General features: G+C 37.3%; 1 protein-coding gene, 1 long non-coding RNA gene and 1 pseudogene across 2 annotated transcripts in view; 2 read left to right on the top strand and 1 right to left on the bottom strand.

Moving 5' to 3' along the window:
* Positions 1-4,430: 4,430 nt before the first annotated feature.
* Nampt (nicotinamide phosphoribosyltransferase) overlaps positions 4,431-22,478 on the top strand; it is a 33,255-nt gene continuing 15,207 nt past the window's right edge. The window contains exons 1-6 of the mRNA XM_020186436.2: positions 4,431-4,645; positions 11,488-11,644; positions 13,172-13,275; positions 14,827-14,955; positions 20,258-20,416; positions 20,847-20,983. Coding sequence (XP_020042025.1) covers positions 4,589-4,645; positions 11,488-11,644; positions 13,172-13,275; positions 14,827-14,955; positions 20,258-20,416; positions 20,847-20,983 — 743 coding nt within the window. The 5' untranslated portion in view covers positions 4,431-4,588. The remainder of the gene's footprint in view (positions 4,646-11,487; positions 11,645-13,171; positions 13,276-14,826; positions 14,956-20,257; positions 20,417-20,846; positions 20,984-22,478) is intronic.
* LOC141420673 (uncharacterized) overlaps positions 16,638-22,478 on the bottom strand; it is a 38,426-nt gene continuing 32,585 nt past the window's right edge. The window contains exons 2-3 of the long non-coding RNA XR_012445197.1: positions 19,310-19,386; positions 16,638-18,632 (exon numbers count right to left, since the gene is read on the bottom strand). This is a non-coding gene — a long non-coding RNA (uncharacterized lncRNA). The remainder of the gene's footprint in view (positions 18,633-19,309; positions 19,387-22,478) is intronic.
* Positions 17,716-17,840, top strand: LOC141421103 (small nucleolar RNA SNORA8; annotated as a pseudogene).

Here is a 22,478-nt window from a genome sequence, read left to right as displayed (position 1 = left end):
ACAATCACTCATCTTTCTTTCACTATAATTTTGCTTTTTCTAGAATTTTGAACAAATGAAATAATCCAACATGTAATCTTTCATGTTGAGCTTCTTTAGGAAAACCAGTAATATGTGAAAAAATATAAAAACTATTGGCTAGAGAAAGGCAGGGAAAATATGCTTTACAATTACTTTGGCTTCATCCTAAGTAAAAATGGCCAAGAAAAAAATCAGGTTCTATATGCACGTTACATTTTCCTAACACTTATTAAAAGACATAATTATTAAAATTTAAAATGTTTATCTAGGTACCAATGATACTCATTTCATGACCTCATATACCATCAGTATATTTAGGAAAATGATGAATTAAAAGAGCTTGACACTCTCTAATAGTTCTAACAGTCTTTTGTTTCTTTGGCAGTACTGGAGTTTGAACTCAGGTCCTTAACAATTATCTAGGCAGGCACTGTACTACTTGAGCCAGTCTGCCAGCCCTTTGTTTGTGTTGGGTATTTTTAAGACAGGGTCTCAAGAACTGTTTCCCTGGGCTGGCTTTGAACCACAATCTTCCTGATCTCTACCTCCTGAGAAGTTAGGATTAAAGGCCTGAGTCATCAGCACCCAGCAGTTCTAACAGTCTTATTTTCTCAATCGTTGATTTAGGCTATTGAGTTTTAGACAAGTGTCTCATCAAAATTTATAAGTAATGATGACACCTGAATCCCCATATGCAGTATAACAGGTTCACATTGTTCACATTTACACTTTATTTTTAAAGATGAATTAAATTTTGTTTTGGTTTTCTACCCTTATTTCCCATTTTATTTGGCTAGAATTAGAAAATTTTGTTTAAGATTTAGTGGAAAGCAAAAACACAACTAAAGAGATGGGAAAATTGAGACTTGTGATGCAGCATAGATTGGGAAGATATCCTGCAGGATGTGAGATTTGCAAGTGAATTTAACATTAAATTGATGATCAACTCAGTATTACTGAGCACAAAGAAGATTAGAAGAGTATAGAACAGAGAGATGTTGAAGACACCATAGAAAGGATACAAAAACATTTTGCAGTGGACTATCTATGGACAATGTACACAACGTGCACAAATTCTTTCTGCGTCTGACTTGTGGTTTAGTCTACCCTGTCTGTACTTTTAGACTGAGACTCAGTAGTTTCTGTCTGTATATCTCTGGGTGGTTGTAAAGGGCTCAGCAGACTGAAAAATAATTGGATCCATGAAGGCCTATGTCTGTCTGTAGATGAGTTTTCCTAGGAAATTAAAACTCTGGGAGGTCCTGAGAGGGCCTTGGAAATTTAAATAAAGAAAAGATCTAAGTTTAATTTTTAAAAGTTTCTCTTTTACATTGTGTCTTTGTGATAAGTACTGCTCATTGGTAATCTGTAGGAGATTACGAAGGGAAGTGGATAGGATTGTCAAGGGTTGTAGGTGGGTGCGTTTCATATCTCCTCCTCCAGTTTTTTTATTGAGGTAAAACCACGTAAGACTGGAATAACTTTGGATACCAAATGTATCAGAGACTGTCTAAAACGATGTGTAGAAAACAAGAATGGACAGTAATGCCCATTTTGCCTGCTCAAATGTATGAGTTGGAGGTCTTTGATATCACTCTGAAATAAGGGGTTGGATGCCCAATTTGCTGTGCTTGATTGGCTATTTGATAGAATGGTAGAATAATCCAGGGCTTTGAACAAAGTGAGAAAGGCCCATTTGAATCCATGTATTAGTTATTATTTATGATCTCATGGTAAACCCTTGAGAAGCAGTTTCTCAGACATCTCACATGCTCCTAAAGATCCTAGATTTAAATTCTTTTGAGAGAGGTTATTTTAAAAATTAAATCTTGGCTTTGTACTTGGTGATAAATTCAGAGTTCTAAAACCCAATGAGCTCAAAATTGGTCTGGCATAAACATGTACTTACATAAGAAGGTGCTTACTTCTGTTTTTCACAATGTGATTTTCTGTTGATAACATGACTTCTACATAAATTAGCTTTCCATCGCTGTGACAAAAAACCTGAAATAATCAACTTTGAAAGAGGGAAGGTTTACTTTGGTTCATGGTTTCAGAGCTTTTTATCCATGGTCATTTGGCCCTGCTGCTTTGGGCCTATAGCAGCATAGCACTTCATGACACAGGTGTTTAGAAGCCAGGAAGGAAGGGAAAGGGGGAGGGGAGGGAGAGAGGGAGCAGGGAGCCAACATCCCCTTTGAGGGCATATCCCTGTGACCTAACTTCCTTCAACTGAGCCCCATGTCTTAAAGTTCCACTGCCTCCCAATACTGCTGGAGGCTGGCAGCCAAGCCTTTGGGGTCATTTAAGACCCAAAGCACAACTTCATTGCCATCTTTTCCTCTGAAGATTGTGGTGGAGTCTGAGGTCACTCTTTATGTAGGCCTTATTCCTGCATTTAATATGCAATGTCAGAACATGTGAAATGTTATACTTTTTACTTACATTGATATTAAGCCTCAAATTAAATCTAAAGATTGCAAGATCAAATTTTGTTTTTGTTTTTTTTAAATACTAACATAAACAAACCCCATTTTGTAATCAGAATTCTATACTTTTTTTTTCTGCATAAACCAGCATAGAACAATGGTCAATTGTAGACACATGAATTCCAGGAAGCTAAACAAGTAAGAATTTGTCATACAAGTGAAGTAGGTTATGTAAATTTTTTAAAAATGAAGAAAAAACCACCAAATTAAGAGGGGCAAAAAGGATTTTTCCCCTCATTTGAATTGTGCTTCTTGAACTAATATAACAAAAATCTCTCAAAAGCAAATTTTTACAAAATGATTGAAATGTTTTAAATTTTTTTTCCCCAATAAACACAAGTAGTGTTAACAAAATAGCAAGAGAAAAAAAAAAAAAAAAAGAGCCCTCGTTTTAAACTTCTCTGCTGAAAATCATTCTAAAGGTCTTAGCAGCATTTACTACCTTGCTGAGGTGCTGAAGGCATCTCCCATTCCATGACCTTTGCCCTGGACGTCTGCTAGAAAAGGGTGAGAAAATAAGTTCTGGACGCTTTTATTTGAAGGCCCAGCTGGGCTCCTAGTTTTCTTGAAATCAGTCTCTCACAATTCACAAATTCCACTAATCCTAGCTACTTAGGTGGCAGAGATCTTGGTTCGAAGCCAGCCTGGGGCAAATAGAAAGGGAGACCTCCCCCCCTCCATCTGAGGGGGCGGGGGCTGGGGGAGGGGAACCATCACAGAAAACTGGCTGGCAGGGTGGCTCAAGTGGTAAAAGCACCTGCCTAGCACCAGTGAGGTAAGACTTCTATTAACTTGAAAGACAGTCATGTACCTTTCATTATATTTTACCTCTGGCTACTTGTGTCTATAAAACCTAAGTCTTAGAATTAAAAAATCGCAAAGACGATCTTAATTTTACTCAAAAATGCAACTATGTATGAGAAATGAGCAAGTGGATGGTCTCATGATATTTGGGTGAAGTCATCAGACCTCATTTCACTTCTGTATTTGGGGGTGGCCAACCCATTTCTCAGGATTTAACCATTACAATGATCAACTCGTGGTATTTGGGTGAAGTCATCAGACGTCATTTCACTTCTGTATTTGAGGGTAGCCAACTCATTTCTCAAAATTTAATCATTACAACGATCAAAAGTCGTTTCTCACCCTGTCAAAGACTTGGTCCATTGCCCTTGACTGTCGAGCAGTATTAGGTCTGGTCCCCTCATTATCTTTCAGCACTGAATTTAATCTCTACCTTTCCACGCAGGAAAGTCAGAACATCCTTCTAAGGATCAAAGAGCTCAAGCATAGATGGCGTGGAAGCGGAGTCCAAGCTCTAGATTAAAGGGGCCTCCCCAGACCTCATTCCCCACGCAGCTCCTGGGATTTTAGGCAGAGGCCAGCAGGATCCGGAGGGATGGGGGCAAAGGGCCGCATCCCAACTCCAAACGGGAGACAAAGGTATCGCGGCGCGCGCGGGGAAGGGCGACAGCAGTGGGAGGCTCCTGGGCCCCAGCCGGTGGCGTGACTCCAGGAGCACTCGCGGCACCAGCCGGGACTGGGTAGGACAGCAGTAAGGTCCCAGCCAGCCAGTCAGCCTGGGGACTGGCGAACCAGCTCCCTGGGGCCCGCCCCTCCACATGGGCCGAGCCCTGAAACCCCGGTGGACGCCAAGGTCACGCGCCCGCGGCCGCTCGCAGCCCTGGCCTCCCCAGTAGGCGTAGCTGAGGAAGAGCGCGTGCCTCACGTCCGCCCGGCGGCCCCGCCCCCTGCGCTGCGCACGCGCAGCCGCGCCCCGCCCCTGCTCCCCGCCGGGGGAGGGCGGGGCGGGGAGCGGTGTCGGGAGGCCGCTGAACGCCCCGACTTCGAGCGCCTTAGCCGCCGCTGTTGCCGCTGCTACTGCTGCTACCGCCACCGCGTCACGGCTCCCGGCCCGCCCTCCCCGGCCCCTCCCCACGCTCGGTTTCCCCCCCGTCTCCCGCCTCCTCCGTGCGAGCGGTGACTTAAGCAACGGAGCGCGGTGAAGCCCATTTTTCTCCTTCCTCGCAGCCGCGCCGGGGAGCTCGCGGCGCGCGGCCCCTCCACTGTGGCCCGAGATGAATGCTGCGGCAGAAGCCGAGTTCAACATCCTCCTGGCCACCGACTCCTACAAGGTAGAGCTCGGGCCGGGACCGGGAACGGGGAGCGGGCTCGGGGCGCGTCCCGGAGAAGCTCGAGGCTGCGGTGGCCGAGTCTGGGAGCGCGGCGCGGGGCGGCCCTCGGGCGGGCGCGAGGCAGCGGCGGCGCCGGGATGGGGCAGGTGGAGCGGGCGCCGCAGTGGGGAGGAGGTGGGTGGAGGACGATGGGCGGCTGGAGGCGGGGCCTGTGTGTGCCGTGGGGGCGCGGGGCCGGGGGCCGCGCGGGCAGAGCCGGCTTCGGGGAGCGCGGGAGCGGGAGCACACGCCTCCCGGAGCCGGCCGCTGGGCCCCCGGCTTGCCCAAGGATCGGGCCAGTTAGGTAGCGGCCCCGAGCTCGGCGGAAGAGGGAAGAGCTGGCTTTTCCCCGCCCCGCCGAGCAGGGTCCGGCGTGCTCGCCCCTCGCGGGGCAGGTACGACCCTTACAGAGTGGCGCCCGGAAAGTGCGTTCCCCACCCATCTCGGTGCCCCGTGAGGAGGACACACGTCTGTCCCCGGTAGGAGGGTCGCATTCAGCCATTCACCCCACTAGGCTGCATTTCCAACTCCTTTGCACCTAGTGATCACTCGTGCTCCGGGAGCACTGGTTGCAGAGGCCAGTGTGCTCTCATGCCAGTAGGGTCACGACAGGATTTCTGGGAAAAGGAAAGTGAAACGCGAGGAAGTGAAGGACTTCGACTTTTAACCCTGAAGAACTTGTAGAGAGGGAAATGGCACATTGCTTTAATGTGCCTATTGGACGCTTGCATGTGCAGCTGTCCCATTAATTTTACTTGAAACGCGCTAACGTCAGAAAAGGGAGGAGTAATTCAGGGAGAAACCTAGCAAAATGTTTCCAAATTATATGACGTTTTTGTGTATTTCTGCTAAGTTTTGTTAGTCAAGACGCTTGAAAGGTGAAATGTCAGACCAGAAACCTCACTTGCACAAAATAAACTTCAGCTTTAAATTTTAGTATTTATTTTTCTGAATACAGTGATAAAGCATGGTGTTTTTTGGTTTTTGGTTGGATTCTTTATCATTCAACCCTCCAATATTCTGAGAAAGTGTTTTAGAGCATCTCATTTTATTTCAATTCTACTTTGTTCATTTCTTTGCAGTCACCTTAGGATTCTGTTTATTATTCTTAGATGAGTTTTCACTTAAATAGAGCCAGGATTCATCAACAGGTGGTCTTTGGAATGGAATTTTAAAGAAGGAAATCTGCACTGTTATAAGATCATTATAATTTCAAGTGCGGTCCTTCACTTGACCCTAAAACCTCTTCTGTGCTCTCTTAGCTCAGTGTTTTGGGTATCCCTAATGATGATTTTAGAATGTGCTCATTCGTAGCTCTGTGGAACTTCTTTTAATTAAATAACTAATTTTCAGATTTTTTTAACGAATTAGCTTATGAAATGATTGAATTGTAAATAGGAAATGTAAACAGAGGTTAAGTCTAACTTAAAAACAAAAGGAAATGCAGTTTCTCTAGCCATTATATGTAAAGAATGTAAAATTGCTTTGTCAGTTTTCTGGATACCTTTAATTAAAATAGTGAATTGCCTTAAAGTTTTCTAATTTAGCAAATCATACTTAATCTGTACTATTAGAATTTGCACCTATTTAGTAAACTTTATTCCTGTCCATTTTTAAGTCAGGCTGATGTATTTTATCCTTTTTCTTATATGAGATCTCTTCAGAAGGTGTTTTCCCCAAAAAGCCCCTCAAGGGGATTCACTTGGGGGTTCAGGGGGAGGTAGCCCAAACAATGTATACACATGTGAGTAAATGTAAAAAGGATGAAATAAAAAAAAAATTTTTTTTTAAAGAGGATTCAGTCAAGTTGAAATGTTTTATACCAGTGGGTGGTGGCAGTATGCCAAAATAGATTTTGTATTCCGCAATCACATTTGGTCCTTGAGTTTCATTTTCCTTTTGTTTTAAGTAGTCCCTACAGTTTCTAATTTTGCCTTTTTCCTTTTTTTTTTTTTTAAGGATTTTTAAATTTTTAACTTTGCAGCATAAGCAAATGCCTTTTCAGACAAGTAAATCTTAAAATATTGTACAATTATTGACTCTACAAAGCATTCTGAAAGCAGACTTTTTCATCATCTTAGTAATTTTGCCTTATCTTAGTTAAAGAGACAAAAGTGCTAATCTTGAGGTTAAAAGTAATACTACTTTTATTTGGAAATTTCTTTAAAATGTTACATATTCATACCAGTTCTTACAGACTCTTGGCCAATTAGAAAACTAATAGATGTGTTCAACAGCAAAAACTGTTGATTTCTTCTTTCTAAAACTGAAGGAAGAATAATCGATTGCCTGAGCACTACAGAATGGTTTTTGTAAGTAGATAGGGTAAGTGGCAAGCACATGGCAGCATGTGGGAGTTTGTTTATGTGTATCCTCTCAAGAGAATCCAGAACAATGTCAGCCAAAGGTAGAACATATGAAATGTATATATTTGTTTCTGTGATCTCACATTTTATGTTGGTTCCATATTGGAACTAAGAACACAGGCAAATGTGGTTCTTCAGTTTTCATTATGGGTCCTTTTTGAAAATCAAAAGCACCTAATCTTGTCTTTAATCCTAAGTGTTAATCATTTATATTTTCAGGATAGTTTAAGGCAAAATTATTTAGTGGGTTATATTTACATTGTGCTAAGCCAGCTAGGGAAGATGCATTTGAGCCAATCTCAGCAGTGGAAGTGTTTAAATAGCATTTAGAACTTTTTTGTAAAGGAGACAGTATTAGTTTTTGGATTGATCAGTTTCCAAATAACTAGATCATTTAAAGATGCTTCTCTGGGTTTTTTTTTCTCTTCTGTGTACATATTGTTTGTAACAAAATACAGCAGAGATTCGTTTCTAAATCTCTGGATATTTTATCTGTAGTAGCAGATTGTGCTGTAGCTGGAAAAGCAGCGTACAGCTTAAATCACATACACATTCATTTTGAGATGTGCTGTTAGTGTACCTCGCTTTTCAAAAAGCCTTTTATAAACTGGTTATCTAGAACTCAGCACACTTTCACTCATTCATTTAATATATAGTGAACACCTATTGGGTACTGTAAGGAAAGAGCTATTATTTATAGTGGTAAAGCATTTAAGAAGACTTTGCTTTCTCTAGTGACTGAATGACCCATCTTAGAAGCTTGAGCTTTTTTGAGGAAAAGATTTGGGGAAATGAGAATTGTCATGCAGGCAACTTAGATCTGCCTGGAACTTTAGCTTCTGAATATCTTCCTCAGAAGCTGTTCTGTATTTCATAGTTACCTCTCTCTCACTTTTCCTAATGGACACTGAAGTGTGGGCAAATTGGCTCCTGTGGCAGCCTGAGCTCACTTCTGAGGAGTGGAGTACTACTACAGTATTCTTCCCCATCATTATTTCCCATGTCCAGTTAATCAGCTTAATTCTCCTTTTCCTCCAGAAGTACTGGGCCAGGTCTCTCACCTAACCTAGTCTTGGGCCTCTTAACTCCTGCTTGTGCTCTGAGTTCCCTATAATCCGTACTCCACTCACTGCCTAGCTGAACCTTTTGAAATGTGAGAACAGAGTCTATATCTCAGTGTTAGAGCATGTACTTGCCATATGCAAGACCCTGTATTCATTCCCTAGCATCAATCAATCAATCAGTAAATAGTGAATCAAATCATATTCCACCCTAGCTTAAGGCATAGTGCCTCCCATTGCACTTGATGTGAAATCAAAGCTCTTGGAGTAGCCTGAAAGCCTTGTGATCCTATCCCCGCCTACCTCTGACCTTACCATCTCTAAACATCAACCACATTGACTTTCTTTCTGTTGTTCTTTATGCCAAAGCTTTTCCTGTCTTATCATTTAGCTCTTGCTCACATATCATCTCAGAGACATCTTCCTGGGTACTCTAAAGTAGTTTCCCAAGCCCTGCCTGGCTCATCGTTTTTGTAATTTTTTATAGCATCCAGTTTGAAATAATTTTGTTCATATTTTATGTTTTCTCTTCCCCTGATTATTAGCCCAGGGGAAAATTGGAATTATAGTCAGTCTGTTTTACTTCCCCATACTCAGCATATGAAACGTAGTAATGCCTAATACATAGAAGGTACAGGATATGTATTTGAGAATGAGATATTAATAACAATTTATAGATTTAAATTTGTTATAGCATTCCATTTTCAGAGTGACCAGTTAGCAAAAAATAAAATGGAGGGCAGTAAACTAGCAAGACTAAAGCTGTCATCTATTGACCATATTAGAATAATATTTACCAAAAAGTGCTGTTTCAAAACAATTTTCCCCTTAAAACAATGTATATATACCCATTTAAACAGATTTAAATATGTTTTGTGTTCACCTGTAAACTTGCTGAGTTAGTAGGTGGTTAATAGTGAATTACGTTTTATGGTTAATTACCTGAGAGTTTGCCTAGACTGTTTAAATTTTTTATCTATATTCTCTAAAACAGTTCTCTTAAGTTTTTAGAATATACCTCATTTCTAATTAAACAGCCTAGACAATTAAATGATATTTGTTTTCAGAGGAGGCATTCTGAATATTTAGGCACAGATGGGTTTTAAAGTGCTACAAGAAATGTAGCCTAAGTAAGGCTTTAAAATTATAAATAAAAAAATTCTTACCTAGAAGGAGAACTATTTGTGTGGTGGGAAATTTTAGTATACTTTTAGACTTTGATAAAGTTAAAGTTTCCATTCGGCTTTTGACTACTTAGTCTTCTCAAAAGAGGAAAATAATCTGTCTTGTAATAGTTTAAAATCTGATAGAAGATTTTAAGTATCTGAACTGTAAAAGTAGCTATAATTAAGATCAAGGTGGATGCTATGAAATACAACTATGAATCTGAGTTTTATAAAATTACATTGTGTGATCCAGGCCTTTTCTTTCAAATGTTACTTTATCATGACTGACTTTTTTTCTACCTCATTTAGTCCCACTAAAGAAATTGGAGATATTTATTAAATTATAAGTTGGACACACTTATTTTTACAGACATCTTGTGTATATTTTAGGTGAACATTGCCTTTTTTTTAATATCAGTTTAAGTAGCAGAAGTAATGATCTTCACAATATTTATTACTAAAGTATTCATAAAATTCATAAATATATTTACCTTGTTTTTGAATTTTAGGAGATTAATGGATTTAATTGTTGTAGGTTCTGTATTAGCTGTCTTTCTTACCTACGTCTTAAATCTTCTTAAAGTGGTATCAGTTCCTGGGTTCTAACCTTAAAAAGCCCTGGCATATATATAGGTTTGCTGAGGCCTTCCTATAACTTTTAGTATATAGGTATCTATGTACCTGAGCAAAATAGCTCCAAGTCTCCTGCGGGACCAAGCTTTCTGATCACATGTTATTATGAAGATTTACCCCCAGCATTGCCTGTGTGCAGCAGCAGGGAAGCTGCAGGTATGTTTCACTGGAGAGGAAACAGAAGACTGTCATTCATTAGTATCAGTGGAAATCATGCATTTTAGAGTTCTTGGGCTAAACTACAAAGATTCTTTAGGATTGAACCAGGTTTGACCAAGACTGAGATTGCAATTGTGAACCAAAGAAAACATTGACTTTCCTAAATTTGAGATTGTAGCTAAACAAGAAAAATGGCTGACAGTGGTCACTATGAAACTTGGTTCACAGAGATTTATTCCACTGTTGCCATGATTCACCTTAGTCCTTAAACTTTAAGCCTTTATTATTCCTTTTCTTTCCACTGGGCAAATATACATTATTCTTCCAGTTATTTTTATTAGTAAAATGTTACAGTATGGTAGAAATGCTAAGATAAAATTCACATTCTAATAAACATTTTTAACTTTTTCTTTAAATGAAAACATTTTTTAACAATGGACTTTACCAAGTACATAGAAAAGAAATTTGTGCTAAGACCTGTTTTTATTTTTAAACTGAAAGATTTGATGTTGCATTGTATAGGAATTTGTTTTCCAAATAGGATTTATAATTTTTTTTTAAAAGGATTACATGACAGGAATTTTATATATTTTTTTTGTATTTATTTTTGCTGCTGCTACTGGTTTCATTCGAGGTTTTTATAGTATCACTATGAAGGCCAGAAAGGATCATGCTCTGCTTCTCATTCATTACACAGAGATGAAGAAGTGGACAAGAAGTCACTGACAGTTATCAGACATACCACATTTAGTAGTAATATACAAGTACAGGTTGAACATTTCTAATTAAAACCCTAAAAAGCTCCAAAATCCAAAACTTTTCTTAGCATGGACGTGATATCACAAGGGGAAAATTCCACACCTGACCTCATGTGACAGGTCACAGGTGAGTTAGAAATGTGTAACATTGCCTTCAGGTTATGAGTTTAGGATATATATGAAACAACTGAATTTTGTGTTTAGACTTGGGTCCTATCCCCAAGATACCACCTAAGTATATGTAAATATTCTAGAATTCTAAATCTGAAGTACCTCTGGCCCCAGACCTTTCAGATACGGAGTGCAAATACATAACCAGTCGTAATCGCTGACTTTGTGCATTCCTTTATATTGATGGTACCCCTCTACCACCCCCACACGCACACGCACAGCTGCTTCTCCTCTAAATAAAATGCTGGTCCCCAAATGAGATCCTATTCCAACAAGAGGCTTTGTTTATAAAAAATAGTTTCTTCTGGTTTTGATTTTGAGGTAGTGAACTATTAAAAGTATCTTAATAAGTAATATACTTACTTTTTATTCTAAATGTTTACCAAAGAAAGTTGATCAATAGCTAGTAAGGCATATAGTTTCTCTAGTTTTGAAATAATTTCAAGCCTTCTTCTGTTGTGATTTTATAAAGTATTTTTCTTCATACAGGTTACTCACTATAAACAGTACCCACCCAACACAAGCAAAGTTTATTCCTACTTTGAATGCCGTGAAAAGAAGACAGAAAACTCCAAAGTAAGGAAAGTGAAATACGAGGAAACAGTGTTTTATGGGTTGCAGTACATTCTTAATAAGTACTTAAAAGGTATTACTTTTCCTACTACATTTAAAACACTACTTTTATGTAACTTCATGATTTTTTACTTCATATTCTATTCGAAGTAACTTTTTGAATAGTCTAATTTTGATAATTACTCTAACCATGTTAGGGTTCTTTGGGAAAGTTTTATCTGTTTAAGATCTAATTTAAGATTTAGTGCATTAAATCTTAGAATTTGGCATGTGTGTTTGGTGTCTTAAGTTTAAGAAAGGTTTTCTGAAACCGGTAAGTTTTAGAATAAATTGAGGAAAATCAGTAATATTGAGCAGCTAATCTGGTTTGTGATTAGACTTTGGTCATTAATTCAAAGTAAAGGATTTGCAGTTGACCTGGAAACTCACTTTGAATTATGGTAGCCATTATAAATAGAATATCTTTGTTCTGGTCAGTTTTATCTTAAACTCATTTTTCAAAACTACTTATAATTGTGGGCGTAGTTTCAAATGCATTTTTAAACATAATTTCTGTGCTTTTTTTTTTTTTTTTTTTTTTTTGTGGTACTGGGGCTTGAACTCATAGCTTCACAGTTGCCAGGTAAAGACGTTATTCCACTTGAGCCACTCTACCAGCCCCCATTTCTGTGCTTTTTAATTGGCCATTTCTAGTCTATTTTGTAGTGATGTTTTAGTGGGGAAACTGTTTCTAGAGATCTTAATGCATCTTAGAAATTTTTAAATAAAAATAATTTCATTGTTGAATACAGATTAAGTCTAGTTTTGTGCAAATGATAATTTTTCCATAATCTTGGCTATTTTAAGAGCAGGTAGTTCATATGCATTATACTGTTGAAAACCTAGCTAAATATCAGAAGTACTTGTGCTAAGACTGTCCAAGATATTTTAAGTTAATTTGCTAGTTACCTTGTATAGTTTCCAAAGATGGATGGTATAATTTCATTCATTTCTACAGCTTGAAAGCTGTAAATTATTATATATCATTATAACTAAAATGTATTAATTGCCAACTCCAGGCCAGTAATGTTGTAAATGGTTCTGTGTTTTAACTCATTTTTTTTCAATAACCATCCATTAAGTAGGTACTTTACTATTATTCTCATTTTACAGGTAAGAAACGTTAACTAAAAATGTATGGGGGAGGGGTATAGTAATTGTGAAAATTACTGGCTTACTAGCCCTGAAGATACCACATCCTTTATGAATACAATGAGAAGGTTCACTTGGAAAATGTAAGAAACTTTAATCATCTTAAATTTAAAGAGTATCTGAATTAATAGAGTTAATTTGTTGTTTTTTAAAGATACCGTGCAAGTAATCTTTTCTATTGTTCACTTGATTTTAAAATAAAGTAACATTTTTATGACTAGAGTGAGTGGCCTGAAGTATAGATTCTTTTTCTGATTTAGCTGTTGACTCTGGGTGAGTCATTTAACTCTCTCCTTGTTACTTTTTAAATCCTAGAGTGGGTGAAAGAGATAAAGATTTCAGTTATATGTCAATTAGCAACTCACAGAATGCCTTTAGAAATGTAAACAGGACATGTATATCCTTTTAGGTAAAGTAGTGACCAAAGAGAAAATCCAGGAAGCCAAAGAGGTGTACAAAGAACATTTCCAAGATGATGTCTTTAATGAAAAGGGATGGAACTACATTCTTGAGGTAAAAAGTGGTGTCATGTTTTGATCAGTTTTAGTTTTGTATTCAAAGCTTCTTGCCATGGGATTTGAATAGAAAATTAGGCTATTACTATCATTCTTTTCTGTTCACAATCTGAATATATACTATTGTAGACATCCTTGTGAAAAGATAATGGGTAACAGTTGATTTTTCCCCTTACTGTAAATCATTACCATGTCTAAGTAATATTTCATGTAAACAAATTAGAATTCAAATAACATTTTTTGGAAAGGTAATTTAATCCATTCTTAAAAATACACCTAAGAACATGTAATTATTAGTGAAAGTACTTTAATAATTAAAAAGGGGCATGTGTATTTGGCAGTTTCAAAAGTTCTGCTTCCTTAACTGAAAGGAAAAGAAAGCTATGAAATAATTTTTCTCACTAAATAGTTAGAATAGTTTGGTATAGATCATGAAGTTGAATTTTGTTCTTCATTATATCATAATAATTATATCTAGTTTATTTATTCAAAGGCATGGGAATTAAATCAGGAAGTCTTAAGATTCTCTAGAGAGAATCTTGTCTGGCTCCGTTTTATACTCTGAGACCTAGAGCTGTTAAGTGACTGACTTGCCCAAGGGCTCACAGATTCTTCTGAATGCAAGCCAGGACTTGTAAGGTAGTGTCCTTTCTGCTGTATCATGATATCCTCCCGTGCTTCTCATTGTGCACATTTTTCTTTCATTTAATTACCTATTGCAAGGCACATAAGTAAACTTACTAAGATTTCTGAAACTTACCTTCCTAGCCAAAAGTTATATATATAAGGGTGGTGTTGTAGGTTGGTGGTAGAGCACTTGCCTAGCATGAGCAAGACCATGGGTTCAATCTCCAGCACCACAGGAAAACAAAAACCCCTAAAAGTTAGCCACAGCTTTTAGTTTTAAAGTGTGTGTTAGGAGGGAGATTACAGTTAATACATTCTAACATACCTTGAAACAAAATAACCCTCAGCCTAATTTTGGAGGGAATTATTGCATTAGTAAGAAGTCAGACTTGAGTGTTGATTGCCAAGGATCTATGATTGGCCCATTCTTCATGCTTTCAGGTCTATTGCCAGAATAAAGATGGAACTTACTTGAGGTTCTTCTGCAGGGATTTCCCTCTCTCCCTGTTTTCTTTTGTTCTTTAATAGCAGTCTTTTATTTTACCCTTCTATCTTCAGCCTTTTATTAAAATGACCATATAGAATAAGGTTGTGTTCTTGGAATATTTTTAGAATATATTGGAATAAACTCATCCTTGGTTTTGGGTTTTTTTCTGAAAAAGCAGGGGAAATACCGTTTTTGATCAGTTTGGAATTATCTACCTCTTCTAGTGACAGATGTTCTTAGCAGAGACACTTGACAGCATTAAATTTAAAAATTAATATCAGTGCCTAAATTTTTAATAATTGTAACTAATTTTATTTTAGAAACAAGAATATTCTGACTGGATTATTAGCTTCTATAAAATATAAAGAGCCTTAATAAAACAGGCAGTTTAGTATTATTTATTGAATAAATGAATTCATTGTTGTCTTTTGCCAGAAATATGATGGTCATCTTCCAATAGAAGTAAAGGCTGTTCCTGAGGGGTCTGTCATTCCCCGAGGAAACGTTCTCTTCACAGTGGAAAACACAGATCCAGAGTGCTACTGGCTTACAAACTGGATTGAGGTGAATGGGTTTTTGTTTTCTTAATTCTTACTTAATAGTAATTGAAGGTAAATATTATTGAACTGAAATCTGCCACTAATAAAGCCATATAATCTCATACAGTTTTCTCACTTTCTTCATCTGTAAAATGACAAACAGACTAAATAACCTCTAAAGTCATGCCAGTGAAAGATTATGTTCTGAGATTTTATCTAAGTTATTAAGAATTACTACTTTTAAAACACAGTTGACTTCCATCTTAATTTGTTGTAATTCTAAATGTGTAACTTAGAGCAAAACTAAAAAAATACCACAAGAACATTTGAGTAACTTGGGTAACTTAAAAGACATCTTATATATTCTATTTCAGTTAGACAAGAGGAACTTCACTCCAGTTTTTAATTAGTTTAATCTTAGGCTGTCTTTTCAACTTCTCATCTAAATACAAATAAGATACACTATTCATATTGTTTAATTTCTAAATCTAAACGGAGGGTACATTTTGGGTTGGCTTATTTTACAAGGCTTTTTCCAGTCTTCCTTGCACATATATCTAAGCTGTGAGATATTGTCAAGTCTCAGGTTTAATGATAATAATCTACTTAGTGTCTTGGCAGTTTAATACAGATTTTACCTGTAGGAGGATATACCCTAGTAAGTAACTATAGAAATACCACCTTACTTAGTTGTTACAGCTGACTTTTAAAATTTGTTCATTGATAAAAATAATTTGTTATACTGTAAAATAATTCATTTGAGGTTCATTTTAAATACTGAAAAAAGTGGAAAAGTAAGGTCCAAGAATATGTTCGAAATACATTCTGTTAAGTTGACAGGAAATTTAAACCTTATTAGACTTTTGATAGGCTACCAACTAAATAAGCCAATAACAGGCTCAGGGGGAAAAAAAAAAAAAGCAAGTTAACTAAATAAAGGTTTTTTAATAGCCTATACTATAACTTTGAATTAACTGTGAACCCCAAAGAGAAGGGGTCTTACTAATTTTGTACTGGCAAGTATTTGATTTTGAAGGGATAATAGTATAAAAACAGGGAAGACGAGATTTAGGGTTCTGGATTAACCCAGGGCCTTGAACATGCTATGCCCATGCTCTTGCCACTGAGCTAAACCCCTGACCCCAGAGTAGAAGCATTCTTAACTACATCATCTAGACTAGACTTTTATATAAACTTAAAAGCCTAAAGAGGAAGAACATTTGTTTTCTGGCTAAGGATTTCATCAATATATGTCTAACTGAATGTCCGTATAGCAGATATTTATGCAAGTAGTAACTAGTTACTATTCTACCTTGGTTATGTGGAGTTTTCTTAATCCTCTTAAAACACGAGTCTTAAAAAGAAATTTTTGTTTTTAAACCACAAAGTAAAACATTTTGGTTTTGTTTTGGGGTTTTTCTGGTGGCACTAGAGTTTGAACTCAGTGCTTTGTGCTTGCTAGGAAGGTGCTCTGCCCCTTGAGCCATGCCCCCAGCCCACAAAGCAAAACATTTTATATCAGATGACTTAGAGTGGTAGTTTGTAGGCAAGTAAATAAATGCCATTTTTAATAAAAAACTATTAAGGATAAATTCAGTATTTTTGTTTAAAAAATGTACATAGATCCTTGTTTATAAAACTGAAATAATTTATGTTGAGCTACCTTTTTCTATTAATAATATGTTATTTTAAATCATTTCAGTGCTAGGTAGGTATTTTTATCTAAGGCACAAGAATTTATTGTCTAATACTATTACTCTGATTGGCAAATCTCTAGTATAGACTTTTTCTTGTGAGGGTTGAGGAAATGCATCTTACTTTTATCAGTCACCTTATGTTTGACATCTGTTAGCAGATCCAACAAACTTGAAGATGTTCCTGGTTTAAAATGTTTTAAATAACAGCACCAAGTAGTATTACTTTCAGTTGCCTTCTTCAGTGTATGCTCAAAGTTATTGTACTCTCCTGAGTTAGTATTGGTGCCAGAAGAAACCTTGGTCCCCTCAGCAAATTTCAAAACAAGTTTAAGAGAGCATAGGAGTTCTGCAAATTGTCTTAGGCATATGGAGAAGGTAGAGGAACATGTACATTGGGTTAAACTTACCCTCTCTTTTACCAAAAAAACAAAATAACACCTTTCTGGTATGAAAAAGACAGATGATTTAAAAATGATTACACTGATGACATTTTACAGATGTGGAAACTGAGGCCCGAGAGGTGAACAGATAGGTAAACAGCATAGGTATGGACTTTCTTCTCTGCCACATCATCTCACATTCTGTAAAGTCCTTATCTTGCACAGTGAAATGGTAATAAACACTTACCTTAATGTGTGGGCAACTTGCTGTTTTGGAAAAATTTCCAACAAGGCCTACTTCATTAGACCTTGGATTAACCCAAACTAACCTGACTTTTCTCCCTTGCTTACACCTACAGTGATCTTTTTTAAAGGGGAGTGATTTTATTAAGAGTATAATTTAAGCTGATTTTGTTGGACTGTGGAAAGGAAATGGTGATGTGAAGGATCACTGTGTCTGATAGTTATTTCTCTCCTTCCTTCCCTGGCATTTTTCGAGGGGTAAGGTCAAATCTTCTACCTTTATAACTCAGCGAGTTTTTTCACGTTATGTTTTATATCTTTCTCATACTCCTAGATAAAATTGATATCTTAGTTGAATTAAATGTTGAGTTTGGTTGATTTAGATTTAACAAATTAATACTAAGTACTATGCATCCCCCCAAAAAAAATGCTTGCCACAAATACCAGAGTAAGATATGTCTGATTAACAGCCTTTGAGGTTTATTACTGCTGGCATGCTCAAAGGATAGTGTGATAGATACTCAGAATCTGACATCGTTGGTTTTCTTTCCTTTATGCATGTTAAACCTGGTATTTCTATTGATACGGTATTTTTTTAAAAAGAGGGAGGGAGAGGTGACAGAACTAGCCATTAATATCATGAAGAATTAATACTGAGTTGGTACCCCCCCCCAAAAAAAATAGGTTAATTCAGTCTAAGGAATTTAATGAGGAGGAGGCAGAACTGAGGGAATGACATAGTGTTTCTAAAATGGCACATAGTCCAGTGAAGACTTCAGTATAAAGATGAACTTACAGAAGCCAAACATGGAAAGATTTTAGAAGACCTCAATTCTGTTTGATATGGTTTTTTCTCCCTATTGATAGTAGGTTTGTAAGGAATGATGCAACCTGAATAAAACTTGCTTTAGAATAACTAGGAAGAACACAATATGAAGAACGTAGTTACAGAGGCTAAAGATTAGAGGCAGGAGAATTGTGAATGTTGGTAGTGGTATCAAAAGAGGAGAATGGTAAGAGATTGGAGGTGATTGGCTATAGAATATAAGTTAAGAGTTGTATCAGCTTTCTGTTGTATATCAAAGTATTCCGAAATTTAGTGACTTAACACATTGTTGTTTCCCCTGATTCTGTGGTTCACTGGATGTTCTCTTGCTGGCCTTGCGTGGATTCACACACCCATATTCAGCTGAGGGCTCAGCTAGGACTGGGCAGTCTTCAGTGGCCTCACATCCAGTTGTATGTCCTCAGCTCAGGTAGCTGGGATGACTGGGCCTTCCTCCATAGCTGAGGCTTCTTTACAGTTTGAGAATAAGAATAGGAGCTTCAAAAACTTTGAAACTGGACCTTAGATGTCATACAGCATGAATTCCACTAAATTCCTGTGGTCAAAAGCAAATTGTAAGTATAACTCAGAATCAAGGGATGAGAAAGCAGACTCTAGCTCTTTAGGAAAAGAGCTGCAAGACTCATACTTACTTAATCACAGGAGTATAATGCTACAATATTTTTCTTTAGATGACCAAATTGGCAAGTCTAAGGTTCAATAATCTGTTTGTTTTTACTTATTACTAATCATTTAACTGACATAAGATTTTTTTCTAAAATTTAAATCAGAAATAAAGTATCTTTTTTATTCAGCTCAGATCAGACATCATTACCATTTTAGTTCTTTATAAAATACATTTAAAACTGTGAGTACTAACATGCTATAAGGCTTAGAAAATTAAAATAGCAAATTCTAATCCTAGAATGGAGAAGTGTGATTACTATGATTAAGCATCAAACTTTCCTTCGAGTTTCCTGGAAGTCAAGAACAAAAGGAAAGCTTAAAAAACAGTTCTTACTAGAAGGAACTTAGCATAACACTTCCTCATTTGAGAACTTACAGTCACTCTATTCATAAGAAAAAACTGACCTTGAAATTACACAGCATATGCAAAAGTATTTCATGAGATTTTCTTATAATAAACTTTGATAAAAGCTAAGGATATAAAGCATAAGTCAGTGAATGGAATTCTCTAGTGCTAAGCTAAAGGGTCTCAAATACATGACTTACCTAGTAGTAAGATCCAAGGAAAACTTAGATCCAGGTCTATTAAACCAGTGCCAATCCATGACCTGTTTGATGCAGGTCTGTATTAAATACAGAAATGAAGAATAAGCATTTAAAAATTTATGGAAACTGGGCACCTTGGCTCACACCCATAATCCCAGCTACTCAGGAGGTAGAGATCTGTAGTATCCCTGTTCTCTGTAGCCCAGGCAAATAGTTAGCAAGACTCTCATCTCAACAAACAAACCAGGCAGTGATGGTGTGTTCCTGTCATCCCAGCTACATGAAAGGCCACAGGTAGGAGGATCATGGACCAAGGCTGCCCTGGGCAAAAAATGAGACCTATCTGAAAAATAATCTAAAGCAAAAAGGGGTAGGCACATGGCTTAAGTGTAGAGCACCTACCTAGTAAGCTCAGGGCCTTGAGCTCGAACCTGAGGATTGCCAAAAACAAAAAAATCTTAAGGCAATTTGTTATGGTAAATGTGAGTATATCTTATCAAACTGTCAGTCTATAACAGATTGAATTGTTTGAAAAATTTGTCCTTCATCACAGTCTTTCAAAATATTATTAGCTTTACCTACTTTGCAAGTGTAAACCCCTGAGTTCAAGCCCCAGTCCCACCAACGTACGTGTGTGTGTGTGTGTGTGTGTGTGTGTGTGTGTGTGTGTGTGTGTGTGGTGTATTCTTTGGTACTTTGGATAGAAACTTTGTAATTTTTGAGGTTCTCTACTATTAAGGCCATGGTAGGCTTATCTTCTCTACTACTGATTTGAGAGCTCAGCTATGTAGTATATCTGAAATGCACATGGAGGCTTCCTACTGTTTGGTTTAAATGTCTAATTGATACTTTAATAGTCCACAACATCCCTCCTAAGAAAGCTAGGATTTTCCTCAAAAAGAACCCAGTATTTTGTGTTAATATTTGTGTTTAATTTTGTTGTTACAGACTATTCTTGTTCAGTCCTGGTATCCAATCACAGTGGCCACAAATTCTAGAGAACAGAAGAAAATATTAGCAAAATATTTGTTAGAAACTTCTGGTGACTTAGATGGTCTGGAATACAAATTACATGATTTTGGCTACAGAGGAGTCTCCTCCCAAGAGGTAAGAAACTGAAATGAACTTCATTTAATAAAATGTAGATTGTCAGTTAGAGTACCACTGTAAGTTTACAGTGGTAGAGTAAGTGTAAGTTTACTTACAGTGGTTAAGTTTACAGTTTCAAGACATTTGTTGGGATTGACCTTGATTCTAAGTAGTCCACCTTTTGAAATTCTGAAGATTCAGTCAACAGATACATATTAAGTATCTACTGTGTGTCAACCTCTGTTCCAAGGTCGATGAGCACACATTTCAGTCCTTTATTATTAGTTGGAAGGATGAACAGACAGACATAATAAATACATACCAATACAAATAATGAATGCTGCAAAGAAGCACAAGCACAGGATAAAGGAAGAGAGTGATGGGAAATAGAGGTTGCAAATTTGTTTTGTTTTCTTTCTTGAATTTTCGTTTATGGTTAATTTTCCAGACTGCTGGCATAGGGGCGTCTGCTCATTTGGTTAATTTCAAAGGAACAGACACAGTAGCGGGAATTGCCTTAATTAAAAAATATTATGGAACAAAAGATCGTGTTCCAGGCTATTCTGTTCCAGCAGCAGAGCACAGGTAAAATTCTATTTGTTTTCATCCTCTTATTAATTTTTTTTTCCAAGACCTAATGTTTTTTTAGTTTGGTATTTGTAACTCAGTGGTGTTTTGCTTTAACTGCAGAGCCAGGTGCTACAGTAAACCTTTGTGAACTCAGGCAATATAAATTCAGTATTTATACTTTGTGTAAAGATTAGTACTAGGGCTGGGCATTGTGGCTCATGCCTGTAATCCCAGATACTCAGGTGGTGGAAATCTGGAGGATTGCATTTCTAGATCAGCCCAGAAAAAAAGTTAGCTGACCCCTTCTCAATGAAAAGCTGGGTGTGGTGGGTACACCTGTCATCCCAGCTACATGGGAGGCATAAGTAGGAGGATTGCAGTGCATACCACCTCTGGGGAAAAAAATGCAAAACCATACCTGAAAAAAACGAAAGCAAAAAGGCTGGGATGGGAGATGTAACTCAAGTGGCAGAGTACCTTCCTGGCCTCCATGAGATCTAACACTTACATTGCCAAAACTTTAAGGAATTTTTTTCACTTGCTGTGCTGCCATATACTGATAGGTTTGTTGTTTTGTTTTGTTTTTTGATTAAATGAAGTCTGGAAGCACTACAAGAACTAGTCTCTTTCCCTGTTTGTTTTTTTTTACATGACCTGCCCTATTTTTGTCCTGGAAATTGTCATCTGGGCCCAATACCTGCAAATGTAGATAAGCAAGTAAGCTCTTTTGATGAAAGAAGAGTGTTCAAATTCTTTCTCTATTTTATTAAGAGCAAAAAAGGAAGTAATCCCCAACTAGAAGGAAATTGTAATCAAGACTACAGCTGTTATTGTCCTAAAGCTGCCTTTATTGAGAGTCTTTTTAATGCATATCAAACCTTACTTTTGGTTCATATAACAAAGTTATTTATTAAATTATTCAGGAATGTTTATTAAGTTCTCATATTTGGAAGTTGCAGGGTACTAAAACTTAACAGAGAGTTTAGAATAAAGCTGAGCATTGTTATTATCTGATTATATTAACTGACCAGCTTTCATGTGCAGGGCAGTCTGCTGGGTGCTGTAAAGTATAGAAAAACTGACGCCATCCTCAGGATAAAGATAGTCTACTATTAACATTCTGCTCTATTGGTTATGTGCTTTTAAAGAGGCATCATGAAGATGCACTAGTGGTACAAAGCAAGAAAGAAAGATCATACTCTACTAACAGGATCAAGAAAGTTTTTATAAGGCTGAGGGCATGGCTCAAGGTCCTGAGTTCAAACTCCATTGCCACCAAAAAACAAAAAAAAAAAGAAAGAAAGCTTTTATAGAAATAGAATGTGAAATCTTGACTTCTTAAAGAAATGATAAAATCTAAAGTATCTATTGGATGATAATTCATTCTGTAAGTAATATATTTTGCATGTTTACCATGCGTTAAGCATTGTGACAAAAGAGAAGACTGTTCAGGGAATAAGGGCTAAAGCAAATTCTGTAGAGCAGATAAAGTAGATTGAGAGGACAGGTT

The sequence above is a fragment of the Castor canadensis genome, chromosome 2 (genome assembly GCF_047511655.1).
Source record: "Castor canadensis chromosome 2, mCasCan1.hap1v2, whole genome shotgun sequence".
In the NCBI taxonomy this organism is placed as follows: domain Eukaryota; kingdom Metazoa; phylum Chordata; class Mammalia; order Rodentia; family Castoridae; genus Castor; species Castor canadensis.
Note: the sequence above shows the minus strand (reverse complement) of the source record. Positions and strands in the feature narration are given on the sequence as shown.